At 43.0% G+C, this 27,542-nt stretch overlaps 1 protein-coding gene across 1 annotated transcript; it reads left to right on the forward strand.

The window, feature by feature from the left end:
* Positions 1–149: 149 nt before the first annotated feature.
* spc24 (SPC24 component of NDC80 kinetochore complex) lies at positions 150–27,323 on the forward strand. The gene is made up of 6 exons (XM_061885357.1): positions 150–419; positions 3,600–3,772; positions 6,756–6,900; positions 7,004–7,108; positions 26,654–26,730; positions 26,800–27,323. Exons 2-6 carry the CDS (start codon positions 3,610–3,612, stop codon positions 26,904–26,906), a joined length of 597 nt encoding a protein of 198 aa, XP_061741341.1. The 5' UTR covers positions 150–419; positions 3,600–3,609; the 3' UTR covers positions 26,907–27,323.
* Positions 27,324–27,542: the final 219 nt, after the last annotated feature.

Below are 27,542 nucleotides of genomic sequence, written 5' to 3' on the forward strand. Positions count from 1 at the left end.
CCATCCCCTTGATCACCTCCTGGGAGGTAAGGGGAGCAGTGGGTAGCAGCTGTGCAGCGCCTGGGAATCATTTTTGGTGATTTAACCCCCCAATTCCAACGCTTGATGCAAAAAACAGCCTGCGAGGCAGCTCTGTGTTATTAGAAGCTGACGACATAACTTTTTTCTTGTTCAATTTTCACCTCTTGGACCTGTTGGTGCACTTTTTTCATGTTTTTTTGTTTGTTTCGTATTAGTAGAATTTGTCCCGGGGACTTAAAAATGAGTTTCGGCCACACTTGCTGTTTAGACTCGCACGTCTTCCCCTTCTGAACAGAGGAGGCGCTACATATAAAATATGACGCTGTACTACTTCCGCCCGTCGTCAGCGAAGAAGAAACGTCGCGGGCTCCGTTCGAACTGAGAGAAGCAGCTGCAAGGTAGTAACTTTGCTATTTTACTACAAAATACAATTCCCATCTCAATATTACTACCGGAGTCGCACCTTAAACTGTTTTTTTGTCTTAAGCTGTTCTGTTATTAGTGTCGTTTGTGTCGTAGTTTACGTAGCTTTCGTGCGGCTGTAAACGGTACGCTGTGACTGTGAACGTTTTAATGTTTTATAACTAACAATTAGATATGTTCTAAAGTTCGCTAACTAGCTAAAAATGTTTGCCGTTGGTCAACTTGTGAAGCATATTTGCCAACCTTGAGACCTCCGATTACGGGAGGTGGGGGATGGGGGCGTGGTTGAGGGCCTAGTGGGGCGTGGTTAATACGTTTATCCATCCATCCATCCATTTAGTACCGCCTATTCCCTTTTGGGGTCGCGGAGGGCGCTGGCGCCTATCTCAACTACAATCGGGTGGAAGGCGGGGTACACCCTGGACAAGTCGCCACCTCATCACAGGGCCAACACAGATAGACAGACAACATTCACACCCACATTCACACACTAGGGCCAATTTAGTGTTGCCAATCAACCTATCCCCAGGTGCATGTCTTTGGAGGTGGGAGGAAGCCGGAGTACCCGGAGGGAACCCACGCATTCACGGGGAGAACATGCAAACTCCACACAGAAAGAGCCCGAGCCTGGGATTGAACCCAGGATTGCAGGACCTTCGTATTGTGAGGCAGATGTAACCCCTGGTCCACCGTGAAGCCCTACGTTTATTTAATTTTTTAAAACTGTATTCTGATATTTTAGTGCTATTTTAAATCAACTTTCATTTGCTATTTATCTTATTTGTTTTATTTTCGTATATTTAAACAGTGTTACCGTTCAAAGTGCGTGCAATGTTAGTGGCCAACGATATTGAATAGGCTTGTTAAAGGCCTACTGAAACGCACTGGTACCCACCACGCAGTCTGATAGTTTATATATCAATGATGAAATATTAACATTGCAACACATGCCAATATGGCCTTTTTAGTTTACTAAATTTTAAATTTCCGGGAGTTTCGTCTTCGGAACGTCGTGTAATGATGATGTGTACGCAGGATGTCACGGGTTTTTAGGAAGTAAAAGCGCTGCGTACACACACAGCTAAAAGTCGTCTGCCTTAACGGCATAATTATACAGTATTTTTGACATCTGTGTTGCTGAATCTTTTGCAATTTGTTCAATTAATATTGGAGAAGTCACAGTAGAAAGATGGAGTTGGGAAGCTCTAGCCTTTAGCCACACAAACACACGGTGATTCTTTGTTTAAAATTCCTGGAGGTGAAACTTTCCTATGGATCAAAGCACGGTCAAGCGAACATGGATCCCTACCAAATGTCAACCAGCAGGTTTTGGTGAGAAAATTGTGGTTAAAAAGTCAGTTCTTACCGGAGAAAAGCTGAGCTTGTGCCGTCCATAGCTGCCGTCGACTCCCCTGAGACACTGTGCGTCAACACACCTTGGAGACACCCTTCCGACTATCAGGTACTATTTAACTCACTAAAACACTAGCAACACAATAGAAAGATAAGGGATTTCCCATAATTAAACTAGTAAATGTGTTTAAAAACATCGGAATCCGTCCCAATGCAATCGCGTTTTTAAAAAAAAAACATTTTTTAAATTTATTTTTTTTCTAGTCCACCGCTATCAATATCCTCAAACACGAATCTTTCATCCTCGCTCAAATTAATGGGGAAATTGTCGTTTTCTCGGTCCGAATAGCACTTTCTGTTGGAGACCCCCATTAAAAACTGTGAACATGTGAGGAGCCATCAAACATGTGACGTCATCGTCTGCGACTTCCGGTAGAGGCACTGCATTTCTCTTAGCACCGAAAGTTGCAAACTTTATTGTGGATGTTCTCTACTAAACCCTTTCAGCAAAAATATGGCAATATCGCAAAATGATCAAGTATGACACATAGAATGGACCTGCTATCCCCGTTTAAATAAGAAAATCTCATTTCAGTAGGCTTTTAAAGGCCTACTGGAATAGCAGGTCCATTCTATGTGTCATACTTGATTCTATGTGTCATACTTGATCATTTTGTGATATTGCCATATTTTTGCTGAAAGGATTTAGTAGAGAACATCAACGATAAAGTTTGCAACTTTTGGTCGCTAATAGAAAAGCCCTGCCTGTACCGGAAGTATGTGTGTGTGACGTCACTGGTTGCAGGGCTCCACACATATTCCCATTGTTTTTAATGGGAGCCACCAGCAGTAAGAGCAATTCGGACAGAGAAAGCGACAATCTCCCCATTAATTTGAGCGAGAATGAAAGATTCGTGAATTAGGATATTGATAGTGAAGGAATAGAAAAATAAAAAAAAAGCGACGGTAGTGTGAGCGTTTCAGATGTAATTAGACAGATTTACTAGGATAATTCCGGAAGATCCCTTATTTGCTTATTCTTTTAATAGTGTTTTAGTGAAATTTTAAAGATCGTAAAAGATTGTAAAGACATACCTCGAGAAGAGCCAAGCTCACAGCTGCCGCTGCCGCAGGACGACGAATAATCCAACGATTTCTCCGGTAAGATATATATCACAATTTCCCCATCCAAAAACGTGCTGGTTGACAAAGAGAAAACATGTTCGCTTGACCACTCCGCTTCACAACAAACAAAGAAATATCGGCTGTGTCTCGGTGCTAAAGACAGCTGCAGTACACCGCTTTCCACCAACAGCATTGTTTTTTATAGTCTCTATTATTAAAAGAACAAATTGCAAACGATTCAGCAACACAGATGTCCGAAATACTGTGTAATTATGCGGTTAAAGCAGACGACTTTTAGCCGCGAGTGGTGCAGCTGCTAATATTTCCTGACAGTGACGTCACGCGTACGTGTCATCATTCCGCAACGTTTTCAACAAGAAATTCGCGGGAAATTTAAAATTGCAATTTAGTAAACTAAAAAGGCCGTATTGGCATGTGTTGCAATGTTAATATTTCATCACTGATATATAAACTATCAGACTGCTTGGTCGGTAGTAGTGGGTTTCAGTAGGCCTTTAAATGAAAAGCTTTGTCTTTAATCTGTATTTTTAATGTTGGTCATTAAGGCGGTACTTGGAGAGTTAAGTGTTTTGTGAGGTGGTACTTGGTGAAGAGTTTGGAATCACCGCTTCATGTCATGTGATGACGCTAACATATGTTTCCTTTCTTGCGGCTAGTTTCCCTATAATGTCCGGAGGGGATAAGTTTCAAGACTTTGAGGAGACGCTGGAAGCCCTGGTGGCCATCGGTAGCAGTCAACCGGAGAAACTGATAGGAGTGAAGAATGAACTTAAGATCCTTGTTGACCGACATGCAGAGACCAAAAAGATCATGATGCAGATGATACAAGGCATGGACTCACACATTTATCACGGCTTTTCACTTTGGGTCTAAAAGGTTATTAATTTTAAAACGTATTTGTTTGGTTTTTACTCACAATTCACCAATTGTACAAATTAGATAACTACGTCACCCCCGACACCACAGTTCTGTGGCAACTATTGATGACTCCTGGGTGCTAATGGCCACATACAATATTTTTTATCTAATAATAAGCTACATTTTTTAGTTTGACACGTTCCACTCAATGCTCACTGGTGTGTGTGGGGCGGTATAGCTCAGTTGGTAGAGCGGCCGTGCCAGCAACTTGAGGGTTGCAGGTTCGATCCCTGCTTCCGCCATCCTAGTCACTGCCGTTGTGTCCTTGGGCAAGACACTTTACCCACCTGCTCCCAATGCCACCCACACTGGTCTAAATGTAAAAATTAGATATTGGGTTTCATTATGTAAAGCGCTGTGCGTCACTAGAGAAAAAGCGCTATATAAATATAATTCACTTCACTTAAAGTAGAGACGTCTGATATTGTCCAACTTTTAATTACGGATACAGATATATACAGTCGTGGAATGAACACATTATTATGCCTAATTTTGTTGTGATACCCTGCTGGATGCATTAAAAATGTAACAAGGTTTTCCAAAATAAAGCAACTCAAGTTAAAAAAAAAATGTCAACATGGCACTGCCATATTTATTATTGAAGTCACAAAGTGCATTCTTTTTTTTAACATGCCTCAAAACAGCAGCTTGGAATTTGGGACGTGCTCTCCATGAGAGAACATGCAGAGGTTGAGGTGAGGGGGTAGCGGGGGATGTATATTTGCACTAAAGATGTGACTTTAATTTTTTACTACTTACGTATAAAATACTACACGGTCTATCTCCAGCCCATCTTGCCGATTGTATTGTACCATATATCCCGGAAAAAAATCTGCGTTCAAAGGACTCCGGCTTATTAGTGATTCCTAACGGCCAAAAAAAGTCTGCGGGCTATAGAGCGTTTTCCGTTCGGGCTCCAGTACTCTGGAATGCCCTCCCGGTAACAGTTTGAGATGCTATCTCAGTAGAAGCATTTAAGTCTCACCTTAAAACTCATTTGTATACTCTAGCCTTTAAATAGACCCCCTTTTTAGACCAGTTGATCTGCCGTTTCTCTTCTTTTTCTCCTCTGTCCCCCCCTCCCTTGTGGATGGGGTCCGGTCCGATGGCCATGGTTGAAGTACTGGCTGTCCAGAGTCGGGACCCAGGATGGATCGCTCGTCCAGAGTCGGGACCCAGGGTGGATCGCTCGTCCAGAGTCGGGACCCAGGGTGGATCGCTCGTCCAGAGTCGGGACCCAGGGTGGATCGCTCGTCCAGAGTCGGGACCCAGGGTGGATCGCTCGTCCAGAGTCGGGACCCAGGGTGGATCGCTCGTCCAGAGTCGGGACCCAGGGTGGATCGCTCGTCCAGAGTCGGGACCCAGGGTGGATCGCTCGTCCAGAGTCGGGACCCAGGATGGACCGCTCGCCTGTGTATCGGCTTGGACATCTCTGCGCTGCTGATCCGCCTCCGCTTGGGATGGTTTCCTGTTGGCTCCACTGTGGACGGGACTCTCGCTGCTGTGTTGGACCCGCTTTGGACCGGACTCTCACGGCTGGGTTGGATCCACTATGGATTGAACTTTCACAGTATCATGTTAGACCTGCTCGACATCCATTGCTTTCGGTCCCCTTCACTATCAATATCCTAAGTCGGTCCTCTCCAAGGTTTGTCATAGTCATCGTCACCAACGTCCCACTGGGTATGAGTTTCCCTTATGTGGGCCCTACCGAGGATGTCCTAGTGGTTTGTGTTGTGGTTTGTGCAGCCCTTTGAGACACTAGTGATTTAGGGCTATATAAACAATCATTGATTGATTGATTGATATATTGTAGCGTCCCGGAAGAGTTAGAGCTGCAAGGGGTTCTGGGTATTTGTTCTGTTGTTTATGTTGTGTTATGGTGCAGATGTTCTCCCGAAATGTTTGTCATTCTTGTTTGGTGTGGGTTCACATTGTGGTCCATATTTGTAACAGTGTTAAAGTTGTTGGTACGGCCACCCTCAGTGTGACCTGTATGGCTGTTGATCACGTATGCCAAAAGCTGTAGACCGCAAAGGCAGTGTCCTTAAGGGTTATTGGCGCTCTGTTCTTTTTCCCTACATTTGTCTACACAACGGCGTTTTAAAAAGTCATACATTTTGCTTTTTAATAAAACCGATACCAATAATTTCCGATATTACATTTTAAAGCAATTATCGGCCGATATTATCGGACGTCTCGAGTGTAAAGCACTGAAAATTTTCCCAATTACTTAATCAGATCTTTTAAATACAGTGTTACTGTTCAGTGTGGTCAAAATATTAAACATACTTTGTTAGATAAAGCCTCTGCCTTGTTTTAATGAACATTTAGGCCTACTTTGTTACTGTATTTTAATGTTCATCTTTAAGGTGGTACTTGGAAAGCCAATTGTTGTCTAAAGGGGTACTTGGTGAAATAAGTTTGAGATCCACTAAACTATATTTATTAGGGGTGTAAAAAAATGACTTTAATTAATCGGAATTCGTATGTGTAATTATTCTTGGTCGATTCTAAAAAATAAAAAAATAACGTTTTTTTTTCCTCCACACTCTGTCCTGTCCAGCCACTTACGTAAATATTTGGGCAGGATTTTATCAAACATAAACCGTTTTTTTTAAGTAATATAGAAATTGATCAGAGTTCCATTTTGTGAAGGAATGCAGTTAATAGAACTGGCACCCAATGTTTAAAGTATTGATTTTGAATCCAGAATTATTTTAAACAGATTCTGAATTGACTAGTTAGCCCCAGGAATCGAATCATGTGGTACCCAAAGATTCACAGCTGTATTATTTATAGCGCTTTAAAATAAACCTAATGATAGTCCCTAGTTAGCGTTGTTGCTTTTTTACTTTATTTTTTTTTTACTCTCACTATTTTTTTTTTAACAGAGGTGGCTCAGCATGAGGAGAATGTTGGCCAAAGACTCCTTGATGTGGAAGAGGAAAAGAAACAAAGAAGGAAGGAGCTGGATAGTCTGGAAGAGCAGCTGATGCAGTGCACTGCCAAGAGTCAGACAATTGACTCGGAATTGCAGTATCCTTTTTTTTTTTTTTTTTAACTGCATTTGAAACTTGAATACTGTAGTAAAATCATTTCATAATTTGTGAAAGTTTTGTGTTCTTAACCACTACATCAGGTTCCTGCAGAATAAGTTGGATATGCTGAAGAGCTCAGAAGATGACCTCAACGCTCTTGCGAAGGAGGTGGACGAAGACACCACTGAGATCATCCCGTCCGCAATGTAAGTGTCCTTTTATCGGTCCAATTACAACAATTCAACCTCAGTTTTCGTACGCACCTCTTAGTGTATGATTCTGGGGGATTTTTTGCGAAGTTTTTTCCTTGGTCTTTGTATACTGTCTCCGTTGTCGTGCGGCCAAACACTGTCTGGATGTGGGGTTTTATCTAAGCTTTTGCAATGGATTGCTAAAAAAACAAGATACCAATGAGTGACACATTAGTTACCACTACAATTCTCTATAGCAGGGGTAGGGAACCTATGGCTCGTGAGCCAGATGTGGCTCTTTTGATGACTGCATCTGGCTCTCGGATAAATCTGAGCTGACATTGCTTAACACAATAATTAATTAATAATTCCACTCTGTCAGTCCACCCCAGGGCAGCTGTGGCTACTGATGTAGCTTACCACCACCAGGTGTGAATAAATGATGACTCCCACTTCTCTGTGAGCGCTTTGAGTGTCTAGAAAAAGCGCGATATAAATCTAAGTTATTATTAATTCCACTTGTAATCACGGTGTTAAAAATAACGTTCAAAATATAAAACATTCTCATGCATTTGTAATCCATCCATCCGTTTTCTACAGCGCCTGTTCAAGAAGTTGCGTTAATAGTAAGAAGTTATTTATCTATCATTGGTTAGTTTGGGGCTTGCCCTCCTGGGGGTTCTTCAGACCACCAAGCACTGACATGAGAGCCTGTTTCAGGGTTACAAAATTGTTTTATTTTTCAATAAGTCTCTCAGTTGCTTTCCAGCAATTGTCTTTTTCTCTTTCATTCTCGCTCGCACTCTGGCTCCAGTTGCTTCCCTGTCTCTCCTCCTGGCTGCTGCTTATAAAAGAGCGACAGGTGATTAGATAACAAGACCCAGATGGGCCATCTACGCACCTGTCACTGATTTCGAGGCCAGTCCTGGCACACCCTGCTTCGCTGCAGGCCTGCAGGCCACGCCCCTTCCAGAGTTAGCTTCAGAATATTAATGCTATTCCAAAAAATAGGAGACCTATTACACTCTAGAAAATGTTGGTCTCATGCGTTTAGTTGTGTTCAGTGTTAAAAAAATATTATATGGCTCTCACAGTAATACATTTTAAAATATTTGGCTTTCTTGGCTCTCTCAGCCAAAAAGGTTCCCGACCCCTGCTCTATAGGGTTATTTCCCCTTGTGCTAATAAATATTTTTTAATATTGATTGTATTCAATCAATCAATCAATGTTTACTTATATAGCCCTAAATCACTAGTGTCTCAAAGGGCTGCACAAACCACCACGACATCCTCGGTAGGCCCACATAAGGGCAAGGAAAACTCACACCCAGTGGGACATCGGTGACAATAATGACCTAGTGGGACGTCGGTGACAATAATGACTATGAGAACCTTTAGAGAGGAGGAAAGCAATGGATGTCGAGCGGGTCTAACATGATACTGTGAAAGTTCAATCCACAATGGATCCAACACAGTCGCAAGAGTCCAGTCCAAAGCGGGTCCAACTCAGCAGAGAGAGTCCCGTTCACAGCGGAGCCACCAGGAAACCGTCCCAAGCGGAGGCGGATCAGCAGCGCAGAGATGTCCCCAGCCGATACACAGGCAAGCAGTACATGGCCACCGGATCGGACCGGACCCCCTCCACAGGGGAGAGTGGGACATAGAAGAAAAAGAAAAGAAACAGCAGATCAACTGGTCTAAAAAGGGAGTCTATTTAAAGGCTACAGTATACAAATGAGTTTTAAGGTGAGACTTAAATGCTTCTACTGAGGTGGTATCTCGAACTGTTACCGGGAGGGCATTCCAGAGTACTGGAGCCCGAACGGAAAACGCTCTATAGCCCGCAGACTTTTTTTGGGCTTTGGGAATCACTAACAAGCCGGAGTCCTTTGAACGCAGATTTCTTGCCGGGACATATGGTACAATACAATCGGCAAGATAGGATGGAGCTAGACCGTGTAGTATTTTATACGTAAGTAGTAAAACCTTAAAGTCACATCTTAAGTGCACAGGAAGCCAGTGCAGGTGAGCCAGTACAGGCGTAATGTGATCAAACTTTCTTGTTCTTGTCAAAAGTCTAGCAGCCGCATTTTGTACCAACTGTAATCTTTTAATGCTAGACATGGGGAGACCCGAAAATAATACGTTACAGTAGTCGAGGCGAGACGTAACAAACGCATGGATAATGATCTCAGCGTCTTTAGTGGACAGAATGGAGCGAATTTTAGCGATATTACGGAGATGAAAGAAGGCCGTTTTAGTAACGCTTTTAATGTGTGCCTCAAAGGAGAGAGTTGGGTCGAAGATAATACCCAGATTCTTTACCGTGTCGCCTTGTTTAATTGTTTGGTTGTCAAATGTTAGAGTTGTATTATTAAATAGAGTTCGGTGTCTAGCAGGACCGATAATCAGCATTTCCGTTTTTTTGGCGTTGAGTTGCAAAAAGTTAGCGGACATCCATTGTTTAATTTCATTAAGACACGCCTCCAGCTGACTACAATCCGGCGTGTTGGTCAGCTTTAGGGGCATGTAGAGTTGGGTGTCATCAGCATAACAGTGAAAGCTAACACCGTATTTGCGTATGATGTCACCTAGCGGCAGCATGTAGATGCTGAAGAGTGCAGGGCCAAGGACCGAACCCTGGGGAACTCCACACGTTACCTTAACGTAGTCCGAGGTCACATTGTTATGGGAGACACACTGCATCCTATCAGTAAGATAAGAGTTAAACCAAGACAGGACTAAGTCTGACATACCGATTCGTGTTTTGATACGTTCTAATAAAATATTATGATCGACGGTATCGAAAGCAGCGCTAAGATCGAGGAGCAGCAACATAGATGACGCATCAGAATCCATCGTTAGCAATAGATCATTAGTCATTTTTGCGAGGGCTGTCTCCGTCGAGTGATTTGCCCTGAAACCGGATTGAAAGGTTTCACATAGATTGTTAGACGCTAAGTGTTCATTTAACTGCTCCGCAACAATTTTTTCGAGGATTTTTGAAATAAAGGGAAGGTGAGACACCGGTCGGTAGTTTACCATGAGGTCAGGATCGAGGTTAGGTCTTTTAAGAAGAGGATGAATAACCGCTTTTTTGAATGCTAGGGGAACAGTGCCCGAGGAAAGTGATAAGTTTATAATATTTAGCACTGATGGACCTAATAATACAAAGAGCTCCTTGATCAGTTTCCCAGGAAGAGGGTCAAGTAAACATGTTGTTTGTTTTATTCCATTTACACGTTGTAACAATTCCTCTAATGTTATTTCCTCAAAACGAGAGAAACTATTTTGGAGGGCAGTATCCGCCGTATATACAATCGTGTCAGTGTTAATAGAACCCCGTTGTAGCTGGGACGCATTGTCTTTAATCTCCTTTCTAATGACTTCAATTTTCTTACTAAAGAATTGCATAAAGTCATCAGCTGAGTGGGTGGAGCTACTGGAAGGAGTCCCTTGTTGGGTTAGCGATGCTACCGTACTAAACAAAAATTTAGGATCGTTTTTATTACGGTGGATGAGATTTGAGTAATAATTAGCTTTAGCTAAGGTAAGCATGCGTTTATAAGTTATTAAACCATCACTAAATGCTTGATGGTGCACCTCAAGTTTAGTCGTGCGCCATTTGCGTTCCAACTTTCTGCATAATAATTTCTGAGCTCTAGTTTCTTCTGTAAACCACGGGGTGCGCTTTTTTGGAGCCTTTTTTAACTTTAGCGGTGCTATGTTATCAATGGTTTCGCGCAGGGCGTCGTTAAAGTTGTTAGTGAGGTTATCAATAGAGCCCACATACTTTGGGAATGGTGCCATTACCGAGGGCAGTAGGTCAGCAAGAGTTGTCGTTGTGGCCGTATTAATGTTGCGGCTGCTATAGCAGTTATTATTATTATTAGTTTGACGAACATGCGTCTGAACCTCGAATTTTATAAGGTAATGATCGGACAATACTTTAGTATACGGGAGTATCGTAACTTTGGAAGCGGTGATACCCCTGACAAGCACTAGGTCTATCGTATTACCGTTGCGATGCGTGGGTTCATTTATTATTTGTGTGAGACCACAGCTATCAATTATACTCTGGAGCGCTACGCACGGTGGGTCCGATGGGGTATTCATGTGGATATTAAAGTCCCCCATTATGATTATATTATCGGCGTGTGTCACTAGATCAGCAACGAACTCTGAGAATTCATTGATAAAGTCCGAACAGGGCCCTGGGGGGCGGTAGATAACAGCCAGGTGTAGAGGCAGCGGTGTGACAGACCTCATAGTAAGCACCTCAAACGATTTATATTTATTATTTATGTTAGGACTAAGGTTAAAGTTTTCGTTGTATATTAGTGCGACCCCCCCACCCCTTTTAAGCGGACGGGCAATATGCGCATGTGTAAAGTTAGGAGGACATGCCTCATTTAGCGCAAAAAAGTCGTTTGGTTTAAGCCAGGTTTCGCTGAGACCGATGACGTTAAGATTGTTGTCTCTGATGATATCATTAACTAACAACGTTTTGGGAGACAATGATCTTATGTTTAAAAAACCTACATTATAGGTAGTGGGCTGTTTTAGGGAATTTTTGATCAAATTATCCGTAGTAGCAATATTAATAATGTTGTGTTTATTATGCCCAGTGCATTCAGTATAATTACGACCATATCTAGGAATTGATACGACGGGAATGTTCCGATTGTTTGATTGTTGCTTTGATAAACTGCACGCATCATGGTTAGCCTCCTCAGTAACGGGGATTTTCCGATTGTTTGTTTGTTGCTTTGATAAACTGCACGCATCATAGTTAGCCACCTCAGTAAAACACATGTCCAACTCTGAAACACTCAAAGCAGAAAAAACTTGTTCTAATTTAACTGACTCCTTACCCAGACCAGTAGTCTCGCATTTTCCATCTAAATCCGTCTTCAGGGTGGAGGGAAGTGGTGTACTGTGGGGATTAGCCTTCTGCTTTGTTTTTAGCCCCGCTCGACATCCGCGTTTCCGATCACACCGCTGGCGTCTGCTCCGTAGACGGCCCCCGCTGCTACTAGACTCCGCTGCTTCACAGGCCGCTGGATGTAGCCGCCGACGTATCCCCATGCTAGTTAGCATGTTTAGCACGCCCGCGTCTATCAGTCCAAAACGGCCCGATATGTCCATATCCAGAAGTGTCTGGCGGTCGTACGTGATCACGGAGTGACCACGATGCGAGCCAGCCATGAAGTCTGCAGAACTGTCCGGCATTTCCGCCAAATGTTCCATCTTTAGCAAGAGCACCGCAGTGTCGCAGCCCGTCCGGGCGCCGCCATCTTGCCAAAAAAGAGCCGGTCAAAAGCCTAGAAATAACATGCGTAAAAAAAGTACTTTATCTCTCTGTCTGTCCATTTTGACAGAGAAAAATACATGCATATTTGTAAAGTTAAATATCTAAAAATGCAACTTTAGTTTATTTTAGTTTATTATTTTTCTTCGGTCAGTGGTTAACAAAATAAACAAACAGTTGTACATTCATAAATTGAAAATGTTGCAGAACGAAAGGGTTTTGGCTGAAGTTGAACACTTATTGCACCTAACCCTATAAACAATGTCAAATACAAGATGAGCTTACCAAAAAAAATAAAAAATTCCTTTGCACAACATATTATAAATACACCTTGTACATAGGGCTGGGTGATATATGGATATACTCGATATATTGCGGGTTTGTCTCTGCGATATAGAAAATTACTATATCATGATATTCGAGTATACATTCTCACGCAGTTGCTTTTAGCTGCGGGCATTACACTACAGGCGTTTCCCACTCTTTCTTGTCTCTCCTCACAGAGACGTAAAACAAGCGCACCTTCTTACTCACATCACACGCTCCCGCGGAGCAGAGAGGTAGCGACATGGTAACATTAGCTGTTATGCTAACGGTGAGGTGCGGGTGGTAATACGAGAGAAAGAAGGTGCGAATCTGGTTACAAATGAAGGAAGAATTATTTCCCAAAAAAACAGCACAGGGTCCATCGTCCGGTGGTGGTTTGGGTTCAAGCAGGAATATGTTCAACATTTATTCTGTACAAAAAGTGCAGTTTAATTTAATGTTGTTTTGATATGTAACCTTGGTGACATCGTGTAGAAAAGTGCACAATGTCACATAGCTTGTTTTAGAATGTCTGTGACTTATCTTGCACTTTCTGTTTTGGAAAAGACATGAATGTCTGTGCCACTGCTGAATAACTGTTTAATAAATACAGTTTTGTTAAATTTACTTACAAACCCCGTTTCCATATGAGTTGGGAAATTGTGCTACATGTAAATATGAACGGAATACAATGATTTGCAAATACTTTTCAACCCGTATTCAATTGAATGCACTACAAAGACAAGAGATTTGATGTTCAAAATCATACATTTTTTTTTTTTGGCAAATAATAATTAACTTAGAATTTCATGGCTGCAACACATGCCAAAGTAGTTGGGAAAGGGCATGTTCACCACTGTGTTACATCACCTTTTCTTTTAACAACACTCAATAAACTTTTGGGAACTGAGGAAAATAATTGTTGAAGCTTTGAAAGTGGAATTCTTTCCCATTCTTGTTTTATGTAGAGCTTCAGTCGTTCAACAGTCCGGGGTCTCCGTGGTCGTATTTTACGCTTCATAATGCGCCACACATTTTCGATGGGAGACAGGTCTGGACTGCAGGCGGGCCAGGAAATTACCCGCACTCTTTTACTACGAAACCAAGCTGTTGTAACACGTGCTGAATGTGGCTTGGCATTGTCTTGCTGAAATAAGCAGGGGCGTCCATTAAAAAAGATGGCGCTTTGATGGCAGCATATGTTGTTCCAAAAACTGTATGTACCTTTCAGCATTAAAGGCCTACTTAAACCCACTACTACCGACCACGCAGTTTGATAGTATATATATCAATGATGAAATATTAACATTGCAATACATGCCAATACGGCCGGTTTAGTTTAATAAATTGCAATTTAAAATTTCCCACAGTTTGCAAATACATCAAAGATGCTATTATAATCCATTTCTAATGGATACAGCTTTGGCCTGGACAAGAGGTCATCAGGTGGTCCCCAACGTTCACAGAGTGTTTCGACCCTTAACCGCAACATTCTGCGGTTGGTGGGTCAGCAGTGATTGGCCAGATCACTGCTCCTCTCATCCAGGCTTCCAGCTATTGTCCTCTCTTTTATGCCAGAGCCAACAGGAGGCTCTCTCCGCCGCTTCTCCCAGCCTACGAACGGCTGTTTTTCTCAAGTGACCTCTCAATCCAACCTTTGTCATCATATTCCACACAGATTGCGCAGGGAATCCTCGACAACCAACTTCCACTGTCATCAGCCATGCTGTCCACCCCTGGTCCCGGCAGTCCTGGACAAGTTGTTGGTACTTTGTTTTCTTCCTCTCTGCCGCTTCCTCACATCCCTCCTCCCACGGGGCAGTAAGCTCCACCAGGATGATTTTCTTTCCCTCTGGGGACCACAAGACTATGTCTGGTCTCAGAGTGGTGGACAGTACTGCCTCTGGGAAGAGGAGCTTCCGCCCCAGGTCGACCTCCATCTCCCATCCCTGGGCCAACTGCAAGAGGTTTTGGTTGGCTTAGCCTTGGACAACTGGTCTATGACCCTCTTTCACGAAGGTGATGGTGCTCAGCAATGGTTTTGTTTTGGCTGGGTGTTTCTTTCTCCTCTCTTGCTCCAAGATGTCTGCGAGCATTGCCAACACCTTGTCATGGCGCCACCTGTTTTGCACCCAGACAGAATGTGCGCCATAGTTCCTTTACCGCCACACAACCTGCACAGCGGGTCCTCCCTCATTCCCCACCTATGCAAGTTGACTGGGGTCGGCAGGGTGTCATATACTGCTCGAAGCAGGAAGGAGATACGAAACGGCTCCAGCCTCCACAGTTCACTCCACGTCACGTTCCTCTTGGGAAGGTTCCACTTTGTCCAGGCACCTTGGGTTGCGAGCTCGATGGCTTTAGCTCTCCTTCCTTCTTCCTCAAGGTTTCGGACTTCATCCTGAATCAAGGTCCTCCTTTCCCTGGGAGTGGACTTGGACCACTGCTGGAAATGTGATGTTCCTAGACCCTGTCTTCCAGTGCAGAGGCTTCCGATGGTATCTTTGGTCCTGAGAGATGATTCTGCCTGGGCAATAGCAGTGCTAGCGGCCCACTTCCTGCCAGATCTTGTTCTTATTCCAGCTTCCCTGATCAGCCGATCTTGGAAGTCCCTATACGTCAGGGAAAGTCTGCATTTTGCGACTTTAAACTCCTCCAGAACTGAAGACAGGGGGAGCTGGAGCTGGCCCGACCTTATGTAGAGCCCCGTAGATGTAAAGCTCGGGGGTATCCCCAACCATTTCCGAAGGTGCTTGTTGAACTTCCTCTCCAACCCTTCAACTGTTGTTATCGCCACTTCGTACACGGTGAGAAGCCACATAAGTCTTTGGAGTAAGCCATGCTGGTAGATCCAGCACTTGTATTTCCCAGGCAGATCAGACTTGTCAATCCTTTTCAACCATTCTTCAACCTGATTTTCGGTGCTGGAGATGCTGTTTTTATCCGTCATGGAATCATCATACCACTTTCCAAGGCATTTAATAGGGTTCCCTTGGATGTTTGGGATTGCTTCCCCCTGAACAAGCAACTTGAACTTTCCCGTTGTTTTTCCCTTTTGGATCACCAGACACCTTGATTTCTTGGGCTTGAAGATCATTTTTGCCCAAGTAGCCATACGATCCAGTTCCGCCAGGACCCATCTCGCCTGCACGTGAGTTGGTGTTATCACGGTAAGATCATCCATGAATGCTCTGATTGCTGGTTGTTGACTTCCTGCTGCAGTCTTTGGTCCTCTTGACTTTATGATCGCTGCAGAGATGATCAGGTTCATTCCCATGACAAACAAGATGGGAGAGATGGTGCACCCTGTCACTATTCCCTTCTCCACTGGCTGCCATTTAGTTGTGAACATGGCTGCTTGGAATCGTAGCTTGATGTCTCCCAGGTAGCTGGTGATCATCCCCTGGATGTGATGTGGGATGTGGTAATGGTCCATAGCCACTTGGATCACGTATCACAAAGTATCCTGTTGAAAACGTCACGGAATGATGACGCGTATGATGACGCGTGCGCGTGACATCACCGGTGGTAGCGGACATGTTCTTCCAGCACCAATCACGGCTAAAAGTCGTCTGCTTTAATTGCATAATTACACAGTATTCTGGACATCTGTGTTGCTGAATCTTTTGCAATTAGTTCAATTAATAATGGAGACTACAAAGAAGAAAAATGTTGATGGAAAGCGCCGTATTGCGGCTGGCTGTAGCAAAACAAACACAGCCGGTGTTTCTTTGTTGACATTCCCCAAAGATGACGGTGAAGCTTTAAAATGGAACAGAGCAGTCAAGCGAACATGGTTCCCCACCACATGTCAACCGGCCGGTTTCGGTGAGAAAATTGTGGTAATAAGTCGGCTCTTACCGTAGACATGAGCGGAGCTTGTGTCGTTCCTCCTGCAGCTGTCAAAGAGGCAGCTGCGACTCTCTTGGCTCCTTTCGTGGCTTCATTCAGAGACATTGGCTGTCACCACACCCCTCCAACTTTCAGGTATGACTATATAATCTCACTAAAACACTAGTAACACAATAAGCAGACAAGGGATTTTCCAGAAATATCCTAGTAAATGTGTCTAATAACATCTGAATCCATCCCACTGCCCTCGTCTTTTTTTTTTTTTTCTTCTTGTCCTTCACTCTTACAATCCTCATCCACAAATCTTTCATCCTCGCTCAAATTATTTCGGAAATTGTCGCTTTCTTGGTCTGAATTGCTCTAGCTGCTGGTGGCCATGATTGTAAACAATGTGACAATGTGAGGAGCCCTACAACAACTTACGTCACGCGCACATCGTCTGCTACTTCCGGTACAGACAAGGCTTTTTTATTAGCGACCAAAAGTTGCGAACTTTTTATCGTTGATGTTCTTGATGCGCAGTGGGCGAGTAGCCGTGCGCAACCCGAGGTTCAATCTCCACCCAGTACAAACCTCGTCACGTCGGTTGTGTCCTGAGCAAGACATTTCATCCTTGCTCCTGATGGGTGCTGGTTAGCGACTTGCATGGCAGCTCCCTCCATCAGTGTGTGAATGTGTGTGTGAATGGGTAAATGTGGAAGTAGTCTCAAAGCGCTTTGAGTACCTTGAAGGTAGAAAAGCGCTATACAAGTACAACCCATTATCATTTATTTACTAAATCCTTTAAGCAAAAATATGGCAATATCGCGAAATGATCAAGTATGACACATAGAATGGACCTGCTACCCCCGTTTAAATGAGAAAATCTCATTTCAGTAGGCCGTTAATGGTGCCTTCATAGATGTGTAAGTTACCCATGCCTTGGGCACTAATGCACCCCCATACCATCACAGGTGCTGGCTTTTTAACTATGCTTCGATAACAATTTGGATGGTTCGCTTCCCCTTTGGTCCGGATGACACGATGTCGAATATTTCCAAAAACAATTTGAAATGTGGACTCGTCAGACCACAGAACACTTTTCCACGTTGTTTCAGTCCATTTTAGATGATCTTGGGCCCAGAGAAGCTGGCAGCGTTTCTGGATGTTGTTGATAAATGGCTTTCGCTTTGCATAGTAGAGCTTTAACTTGCACTTTCAGATGTAGCGACACACTGTATTTAGTTACAGTGGTTGTCTGGAGTGTTCCTGAGCCCATGTGGTGATATCCTTTAGAGATTAACGTTGGTTTTTTATACAGTGCAGTCTGAGGGCTCAAAGGTCAAGGTCATTCATTGGTGGAGTGATTTCTCCAGATTCTCTAAACCTTTTGATGATATTATGGACTGTAGATGTTGAAATTTCTACATTTCTTGCAATTGCACTTTGAGAAACGTTGTTCTCAAACTGTTTGACTATTTGCTCACACAGTTGTGGACAAAGGGGTGTACCTCGCCCCATCCTTTCTTGTGAAAGACTGAGCATTTTTTGGGAAGCTTTTTTTATACCAAATCATGGCACCCACCTGTTTCCAATTAGCCTGCACACCTGTGGGATGTTCCAAATAAGTGTTTGATGAGCATTCCTCAACTTTATCAGTATTTATTGCCACCTTTCCCAACTTCTTTGTCACGTGTTGCTGGCATTAAATTCTAAAGTTAATGATTATTTGCAAACAAAAAAATGTTTATCAGTTTGAACATCAAATATGTTGTCTTTGTAGCATATTCAACTGAATATGGGTTGAAAAGGATTTGCAAATCATTGTATTCCTTTTATATTTAAATCTAACACAATTTCCCAACTCATATGGAAACGGTGTTTGTACATTGTGATTTCCCTCTGCATGAAAGTTTAAAAGTAGCATATATTAAGGCAGTATGAACAAGAATGTTTTAATGTAGACACATAGAATCATCATAATGCTGTGATTATATGCGTCAAGTGTTCATTCAAGGCTAAGGCTAAATATAGAGATATATATCGTGTATCGTGACATGGCCTAAAAATATCGAGATATTAATAAAAGGCCATATTGCCCAGCCCTACTTGTACATAACATTAACTCTGTTCAATTATATACACAGTAAAGACATGTGAAATATCCTTGTACACGTGTTAGTTAAACCTTTGTACAGATTATATACTATCCATCCATCCATCCATTTTTTACCGCTTGTCCCTTTTCGGGTTGCGGGGGTGTGCTGAAGCCTATCCTGGCTGCATGACAGAGACAACATTCACACTCACATTCACACATTAGGTTCAATTTAATGTTGCCAATAAACCTATCCCCAGGTGCATGTTTTTGGCGGTGGGAGGAAGCCAGAGTACCCGCAGGGAACCCACGCAGTCACGGGGAGAACATGCAAACTCCACACTGAAAAATCCCAAGCCTGGGATTGAACCCAGGACTACTCGGGACCTTTTGTATTGTGAGGCACATGCACTGACCCCTGTTTCACCGTGCTGCCCATTAGAAGCAATTATACTTCCATTATTATTTATCCATCCATCCATCTTCTTCCGCTTATCCGAGGTCGGGTCGCTGGGGCAGAAGCCCATGCAGGAAAGCCCAGACTTCCCTCTTCCCAGCCACCTCGTGTAGCTCTTCCCCGGGGGATTCCGAGGCGTTCCCAGGCCAGCCGGGAGACATAGTCTTCCCAACGTGTCCTAGGTCTTCCACCTGGCCTCCTACCAGTCGGATGTGCCCTAAACACCTCCCTCGGGTGGCGTTCGGGTGGCATCCTGACCAGATGCCCGAACCACCTCATCTGGCTCCTCTCGATGTGGAGGAGCAGCGGCTTAACTTTGAGTTTCTCCCGGGTGACAGAACTTCTCACCCTATCTCTAAGGGAGAGCCCCGCCACCCGGCGGAGGAAACTAATTTCGGCCGCTTGTACCCGTGATCTTGTCCTTTCGGTCATGACCCAAAGCTCATAACCATAGGTGAGGATGGGAACGTAGATTGATCGGTAAATTGATAGCTTTGCTATCCGGATGAGCTCCTTGTTCACCACAACAGATTGATACCTCCGCATTACTGAAGACGCCGCACCGATCCGCCTGTCAAACTCACGATCCACTCTTCCCTCACTTGTGAACAAGACTCCTAGGTACTTGAACTCCTCCACTTGGGGCAGGGTCTCCTCCCCAACCCGGTGATGGCACTCCACCCTTTTCTGGGCGAGAACCATGGACTCGGACTTGGAGGTGTTGATTCTCATTCCGGTTAGTAATGGGATTGGCAGTTCTTTTGACTGTACTGAATCACTAGAATCAGTTCCTTAAAATGATTCGTTCAAAATATTTGTTCACCGAATCACAGTGACTGAACGAGATCCTCAATGTGACGTCCTCCTCCGCGACAGTCAGTTCTCAGTGTCAGTAGGTTCGCGAGTCCTGAGAGCGAGAGTGTCGTCGTTCACTGAGTGATTCATGTCGTTAATCCGCGGCGAACAAATCGTTCGCTCTGTCCCTCCCCCCGCCCCCATGATGAGTAGCTGGCTGCGTCGAGGGTTCAGTGAGTCACAGAATGTGCCAGTTCCACTCATACCGGCATGGTCGCGGCGGACCTCAACTGAACTGACAAAGGAAAGGAAAGAATCAGTTCATGAAGTGATTCGGTTCAGTACGTTCACTCAAAAGATTTGTTCGTTCGAACGAATCTTTCGCGAACGACACTACGGTCGCTTCACACTCTGCTGCGAAGCAGACTGTATCACTTATTGTCCGCCATGTATGTTGAGCGATTACTCAATGTCTTGGTCCAGAGTATATAAAGTTTGCTAACAAGTTGTTTTACTTTCACAAGTCTAATAAAGATTTGATTAATGTATGATGACTCGGGTCTGATTCACTACAATAGGGCCCCATAGCACACTGGATTTCAGTTAATTGAAATACCACTACACTGGATATTGTTCAGATAAGTAAATTTAATTTAAAGGGGAACATTATCACAATTTCAAAATGATTAAAAACAATAAAAATCAGTTCCCAGTAGCTTGTTGTATTTTTAGAAGTTTTTTTCAAAATTTTACCGGTCCCGGTATTATCCCTGAATAAATCTTTGAAGTGCCTTTTTTCGCAATCTTCGAAACCACTATCCATTTTCCTGTGACGTCATACAGTGCTGCCAATGTAAACAAACAATGGGAATACCACAGCAAGATATAGTGACATTAGCTCGGATTCAGACTCTGATTTCAGCGGTTTAAATGATTCAACAGATTACGCATGTATTGAAACAGATGGTTGGAGTATGAAAGTATTGAAGAAGAAACTGAAGCTATTGAGCGAATAGCTATTGACGCTATTCATAGCCATAGCATGGCCGAATAGCTGCGTTAGCATCGCCGGTAAAATGTGCGGACCAGGGGTTCAGGACTTTCCGATTGTGTGATAATGGAGCAACTTAAATCCGTCGATTGGTAAGTGTTTTTTTCGCATTAAATGTGGGTGGAAGGAAACGTAATATAGTTGCAAATGCATCTGCAGGTTATCCATACATCTCTGTGCCATGTCTGCTTCAGCACCGCCGGTAAATAGCATGTTAGCATCGATTAGCTGGCAGTCACGCCGCGACAAAATGTCTGATTAGCACATAAATCAACATCAACAAAACTCACCTTTGTGATTTTGTTGACTTTATCATTGCAAATGCATCTGCAGGTTATCCATACATCTCTGTGCCATGTCTGTCATCGCCGGTCAAATGTGAAGACACTACAGCACTTTCAATGGGGGTCTGGCAGCAGACACTTTCGCATCTTCGGTGCAACTTGAATCCCTCCCTGTTAGTGTTGTTACACCCTCCGACAACACACCGAAGAGGCATGATGTCTCCAAGGTTCCAAAAAATTGTCGAAAAAACGGAAAATAACAGTGCTGAGACCCGTGTGTGTAATGTGTAGAAAATGAAAATGGCGGCTGTATTACCTCGGTGACGTCACGTTCTGACGTCATCGCCACCAGAGCAATAAACAGAAAGGCCTTTAATTCGCCAAAATTCACCCATTTAGAGTTCGGAAATCGGTTAAAAAAATAATGGTCTTTTTTCTGCACCATCAAGGTATATATTGACGCTTACATAGGTCTTGTGATAATGTTCCCCTTTAAGAACTTGCACACAAGGCAACACCGAAGGTGACTATGACGTGCGCATGTTCCGCGTTAGGAACATGTGCGTAACACTAGGTCGTGTTACGCCGGCGGACTGAGGGGTGAGAGGAGCAATGATATGGTTAGGTGGGGATTTACCCTTGATAACCTAGTTATAGTCTCTACACCGTGTCCTGGGTCTTTCCCGTGGTATCTTACCGGTCGGACGCACCCTAAACTCCTCCCCAGAGAGGTGTTTAGGGGGCATTCTTACCAAATGCCCGAACCGACTTATCGGATCCTCTCCATGTGGAGGAGCAGCGCTTTACTCTGAGCTCCTCCCAAATGAGAGAGCTTCTCACCCTATCTCTAAGGGAGAGCCCGCCACCTGAAGGAGAAGACTCATTTGGGCCGCTTGTAGCCACCAGATTGTCCTTTGGTCATAACCCAAAGCTCCTGACCATAGGTGAAGAAAGCAATGTAGATCAATCGGTAAATTTAAAGCTTTGTCTTCCGGCTGTCAATCTCACAATCGACTCTTCCCTGACTCGTGAACAAGACCTTGATGTATTTGAACTCCTCCACTTGGGGCAGGGTGTCCTCCCCAACCCTAAGATGGCACTCCCTTTTTCGGGTGAGAACTATGGACTCTGACTCGGAAGTGATGATTTTCATCCCAGTCCTCTGTTGCAAACCTATGCAGTGGGAGCAGAAAATCCTGGCCAGATGAAGCCATTAGGAACACATCATTTGCAAAAAGCAGAGACCTAATCCTGCAGCCACCAAACCGAATCCCCTCAATGCCCTGACTGTGCCTAGAAATTCGGTCCATAAAAGTTGTAAACAGAATCAGTGACAAAGGTCAGCCTTTACGGAGTCCAACCTTTACTGGAAAGTGTTCTGACTTGCTACCATTATGCTAGTGGCATAAGATCCAACATTTATGATTTATTTACACATATTATTCTGCCCTCTCTGAATATTGGAATGGAAAAAATAAGTACAACTAAGCACACAAATTAAAGTACATTAGTATACACATCAGGGACGTACACATGATTATAGAGGGGCTCAAAGTCAGAAAAGGACAGGACATTTTTTTGGGTGTTCCTGGAAATTAATGTTAAATTTGCTAATAGGATGCTAACTACTTAGCTGTGTGTCCTTTGTAGGTAAAAGTGATTGCCATTTCTTTTGTGTCAACAAATTATTGTCATGAGTTAATTCACATTATCATAGGCTTGGAAGACATGAAAAGCAACAAAACACTGGTTTATTATTAGGCTATTTATTGTTAAAGATAAGCACTTTAATATTGAACATTGAACACTGCAACATGAACTTCGTAAAAATAAAAAATAAATAACCAAATGAAAAAAACTTCAATGTGAAAATCTGTCCTTCTTCCTTTTAACTTGATGAAAACACCATCAAGTTGTAACTTATGGTCTTTCTCACATAATCCTCAGACTAAACAACTGAAACGCAATACAACTTTATATTTAAACCTCTACTGTGAGAGAAATGTGATCCACAGTAAACACAGTGAATTTTATTTAGAAAATTAACCCCGGGTTTTATTTTGTATTTTGTACACTACTTCCTGTCCCGCACGATCCGCTCTGCTCTGTGCGGAGTTGATGTGCCGTGCTCAATTGATGCGCAGTGCTCCGACAACCTGCAAAAACAGAAGCTGACACATTGAATAATACAATAATACAGCGTTTTTCTGAAATATTACCCATATTAGATGCTGAATAAGTGGACGGCGACTACACCATAACTCACAGTTTCAAGTTGCTCCACTGTCACGTCTCCTCAGACCGCAGTTAGCTCTCTCTCCTCTCTCTAACTCACTCACTCGTCCTCTCTCTCTCTCTCTCTCTCTCTGGCGGAAGCGCAGGCTCAAACAACCCGGTATTACAAGAAAACGTGGAGTTTTTGTACCGCTGTTTTTTTGTTTTGTTTTGTTTTTTTTACATCCCTAACAGGAATTTATTAATGTTGTTTAAAGAAAAAAACACACACAGACAGAGGGCACTTTTTAAGACGAGGCAAAAAAGGGCAGGGGCTCAAGCACCCATAGGGCCTTATGTGTGCACGTGCCAGATACACATGAAGTGCACATACATGTAGGAATGATGTTAAATCAGCAATACGGCTTGGTATTAACTGGGGAGAAAAGCAATGCGGCCATACTGGATAAATGTCAGGTTTTATGCCATGAGCTCAGGGTATCAATGTGATGAGTTTTCCAAGTATAAAAATGAGCTGAAATTTTGAAACGAAAGAAACTGATGTTCTAAATGTTTCCACTAGATGCCGCAATAGCAATTCTTTGTATCCCCTCTGGTGGGATACATGACTTGTGCCGTGTTAAGATAGAGGCAACACTTTGGTGTTTGGGCACTACGTACTTATGCTGCTTATTAGTGATATGCCATTTCGTGTTGTTCTTATGACTGGGACACATTTTCTGGCCGCACATAAATATGCTAAAACAATATTTATTCTTCTTACTTCATGTATAATTAATTCAATTAGTCCACACTCATGTGTTTTATTATGTACATATGTAGCATCATTTGATGTTAGTTAATCAGTTGAGGAGAATTAGTCAATTACATTAATAACACCCTGTAATTTGATTTTGATATTAATTTCATTTTCTAATGGCAGCACGGTAGAATGGATTAGTGCATGTGTCTCACAATACAAAGATCCTGAGTAGACCTGGGTTCAATCTCGGGCTCTGGATCTTTCTGTGTGTAGTTTGCATGTTCTCCCCTTGACCGCATGGGTACCCTCCGGGTACTCTGGCTTTCTCTCACCTTCAAAGACGTGCACCTGGGAATAGGTTGATTGGCAACACGAAATTGGACCTAGTGTGTGAATGTTGTCCGTCTCTGTGTTGGCCCTGCGATGAGGTGGCGACTTGTCCAGGGTGTACACCGCCTTCCGCCCGAATGCAGCTGAGACAGGCTCCAGCGACCCCAAAAGGGACAAGCGGTAGAAAGTGAATGGATGGATTTTCTAATAGATTAAAAATTTATACCAATGAGAGCATTTTAAAACTCTCCACTTATTTGACTAATGAACATTATCACATAATTTATTCAGAAAGTATAAATGACAGATTAGATTAGATAGTACTTTATTTATTCCTTCAGGAAAATAAAAATGTTCAGCACAATCGCATTCAAGATCAGACAAACGTTACACGGTGACAGAACAGGATCGCTGACGGGTCTGCCGGCTTCCAGCGCCCCTTACAAAAAAGGTGAGATACAGGTAAAGATGTATTAAAAGATTAAAATAAAATAAAAAAAAAACTCGGTCTAAGCCTGGGCCCTGAAGAGGGGGTCCAGACTGAGGCCAAGGGAAAAAAACAACAACTCATAGCCATAGTACACATCCCTCTCACGTGTGTAAGAGGGAAACCTCAAAGAAGACAAAGGACATTAAAGACAACGCAGCGCATACAACCAGCCACTTCTACGTACAGCTAGGAATAAAAACTAAAAGAAACATATACACTGTGGTGGCCTCTGCGGTGTTCCACGCCATCGTCTGCTGGGGTGGAGGGAGCGTGGCCAGAGACAGGAGCAGACCCAACAAAGCAACAAAGAGAGCTGACTCCACTCTCGGTTTCCAACCAACTCTCGGCCAGTGTCCAGTCCGCATGGATGCGCGAGGATACGTCCAAGGAGACTGAGGTGTCCGACACCTGCTCACCCAGCCAAGACACTGTGAATGAAGCTTGTCCGTCCCGGCGCTCAGTGCTAGCTCCGCAGCCCTGTCCCCTCATCCGCATCTCCTCCAGTCCCTCCAAACCGACTCCGGTGTGGCAGAGACCCAAGAGCTGGTCTCCATGGCCAAAAGGCTCCCGGGAGGCAGATCCAAAAGTCCACAAAAAAAAGCACCAGACTTCACAAAAGTGCCACCCCTTGTCACACAGTCACAAAGGGTCCCGGGCCAAAAAGCAAAAAAAATATAATAACACATGAAAACAAGAGGGAAACACAAAAGGATGATACAATAGCACAGAGCTCCTGCCAACAGCAGCCACTAAAGTAGCGCCATCTTGAAAAAAATAAACAAAAGACCATAGTCATTATTGTCACCACTGGGTCATTATTGTCACCGATGTCCCACTGGGTGTGAGTTTTCCTTGCCCTTATGTGGGCCTACCGAGGATGTCGTGGTGGTTTGTGCAGCCCTTTGAGACACTAGTGATTTAGGGCTATATAAGTAAACATTGATTGATTGATTGATTGATAGAATACTATTAATTGCAATATGTAAGTGTAAAAAAAACAAAACATGATTTGTACATTTTTCGAATGAGCTTGGTCGATTTTTAAACAACGAAAACAATCTGAAGTTCTCTTTATTTTTAAGTTAGCATGCCTTCATTTTACCAGTCCGGCCCACTCAGGGAATAGTTTTTCCTCCATGTGTTCCCTGAGGTAAAAAAAGTTTGACAATATGCCCCGAAAGGGACAAGCGGTAGGAAATGGATGGATGGAATATGCCAACATACTGTGCAATGAACAAGCCCGTTTATAGGCTAACAAAAATTAGCATCATGATTCACACACTTAAATTGTATGTTGTGGGATCTGAGCTGAGGATGTCGTTGTGGCTTGTGCAGCCCTTTGAGACACTTGTGATTAAGGGCTGTATAAATATACTTTGATTGATTAAATTAATGTATCGAAACACTGTGCTGCGCAGTACCGTTTGTCATTTTTCTTAAAAACAGCAGCCAGAATGTTTTCTTCTGTCTAAATTAGATACAGAATTCTTACATCTGATGCAAGGCAGCAACTGGATGATTTTTATATATTTTTATACTTTATGGAGTATTTTATAAAAAAAAAAAAAATACTGTATTACTATGTTTAAAATCAGGCTTCTGTAATATTTGTTGTATTCTTGCTCAACAGACATGTCGTGAATCTGTTCCACGTCATAACAAAGATCAAGTGGGAATACGACACAGAGTCACACATTCTAAAAGGAGGTACTGTCCAGTGTTGTCATATTTTGTGTGCATTTGTGTGAGTCCACCCACATTTCTCTTCTCTTGCAGTGCATTATGGCAAAGACCTGGCGACGCCCATTCAAATTGACACCTCAGTGCAATCCCCCTGTGATGTAAGCGACAAGTTGTGGCATTTTGTGAACCCTGAGTGGTAAATCGTGGTTTTGTTGCTGATATGTAAATGTTTTTCACTTGCAACAGTAGCTAATATTTTTTAAGTTTTGGTTCTGTAGCAATTATGTGTAATAAAGTAGGTGTTTTGCAACTTGCTCACATTTTTCAAACCGAAACAATATAACAAGAACACCAGTGGTTTAGCTGAAATCATGTATTTTTAAGTCAATATCTGACACATTATATTGCATACAAACTGTTGGTTGGCCAAATTTAAAATAGCTGCCTTTCATTTCTGTCGCTCACTACTGTCTCCAAATCAGATTTTTTACTAACTACAGTTGTGATCAAAATTATTCAACCCCTACACAATTTTGGTGTTTTAGCAAGTTGGACATTTATTCCGTATTTTGTTTATAGTCTTATCAAATAAAGATGTGTCAAATAGACAAATGCAACTTAAATTGTAACACTGTATTTTACAAAATACCCAAAAAGGAAATTTTTCTTAATTTCTCTTTGACAAAATGATTCAACCCCCTAGTTACATGCATCTTTAGTACTTAGTAGAACACCCTTTGGCAGTAATTACATCCTTCAAATGTGATACATAACCGGACACAAGCTTCTTGCAACCATCTACATGTGTTTTAGCCCATTCCTCTTGGGCAAAGGCC

The sequence above is a fragment of the Nerophis ophidion genome, linkage group LG23 (genome assembly GCF_033978795.1).
Source record: "Nerophis ophidion isolate RoL-2023_Sa linkage group LG23, RoL_Noph_v1.0, whole genome shotgun sequence".
In the NCBI taxonomy this organism is placed as follows: Eukaryota; Metazoa; Chordata; class Actinopteri; order Syngnathiformes; family Syngnathidae; genus Nerophis; species Nerophis ophidion.

Bases quoted from the DNA above. Each gene is read 5' to 3' on its own strand.
- spc24 (XM_061885357.1), top strand. From the start codon at position 3,610: ATGTCCGGAGGGGATAAGTTTCAAGACTTTGAGGAGACGCTGGAAGCC. The intron at 3,773-6,755 runs GCATGGACTCAC...TTTTTTTAACAG, and splicing joins CATGATGCAGATGATACAAG to AGGTGGCTCAGCATGAGGAG. The intron at 26,731-26,799 runs GTACTGTCCAGT...CTTCTCTTGCAG, and splicing joins GTCACACATTCTAAAAGGAG to TGCATTATGGCAAAGACCTG.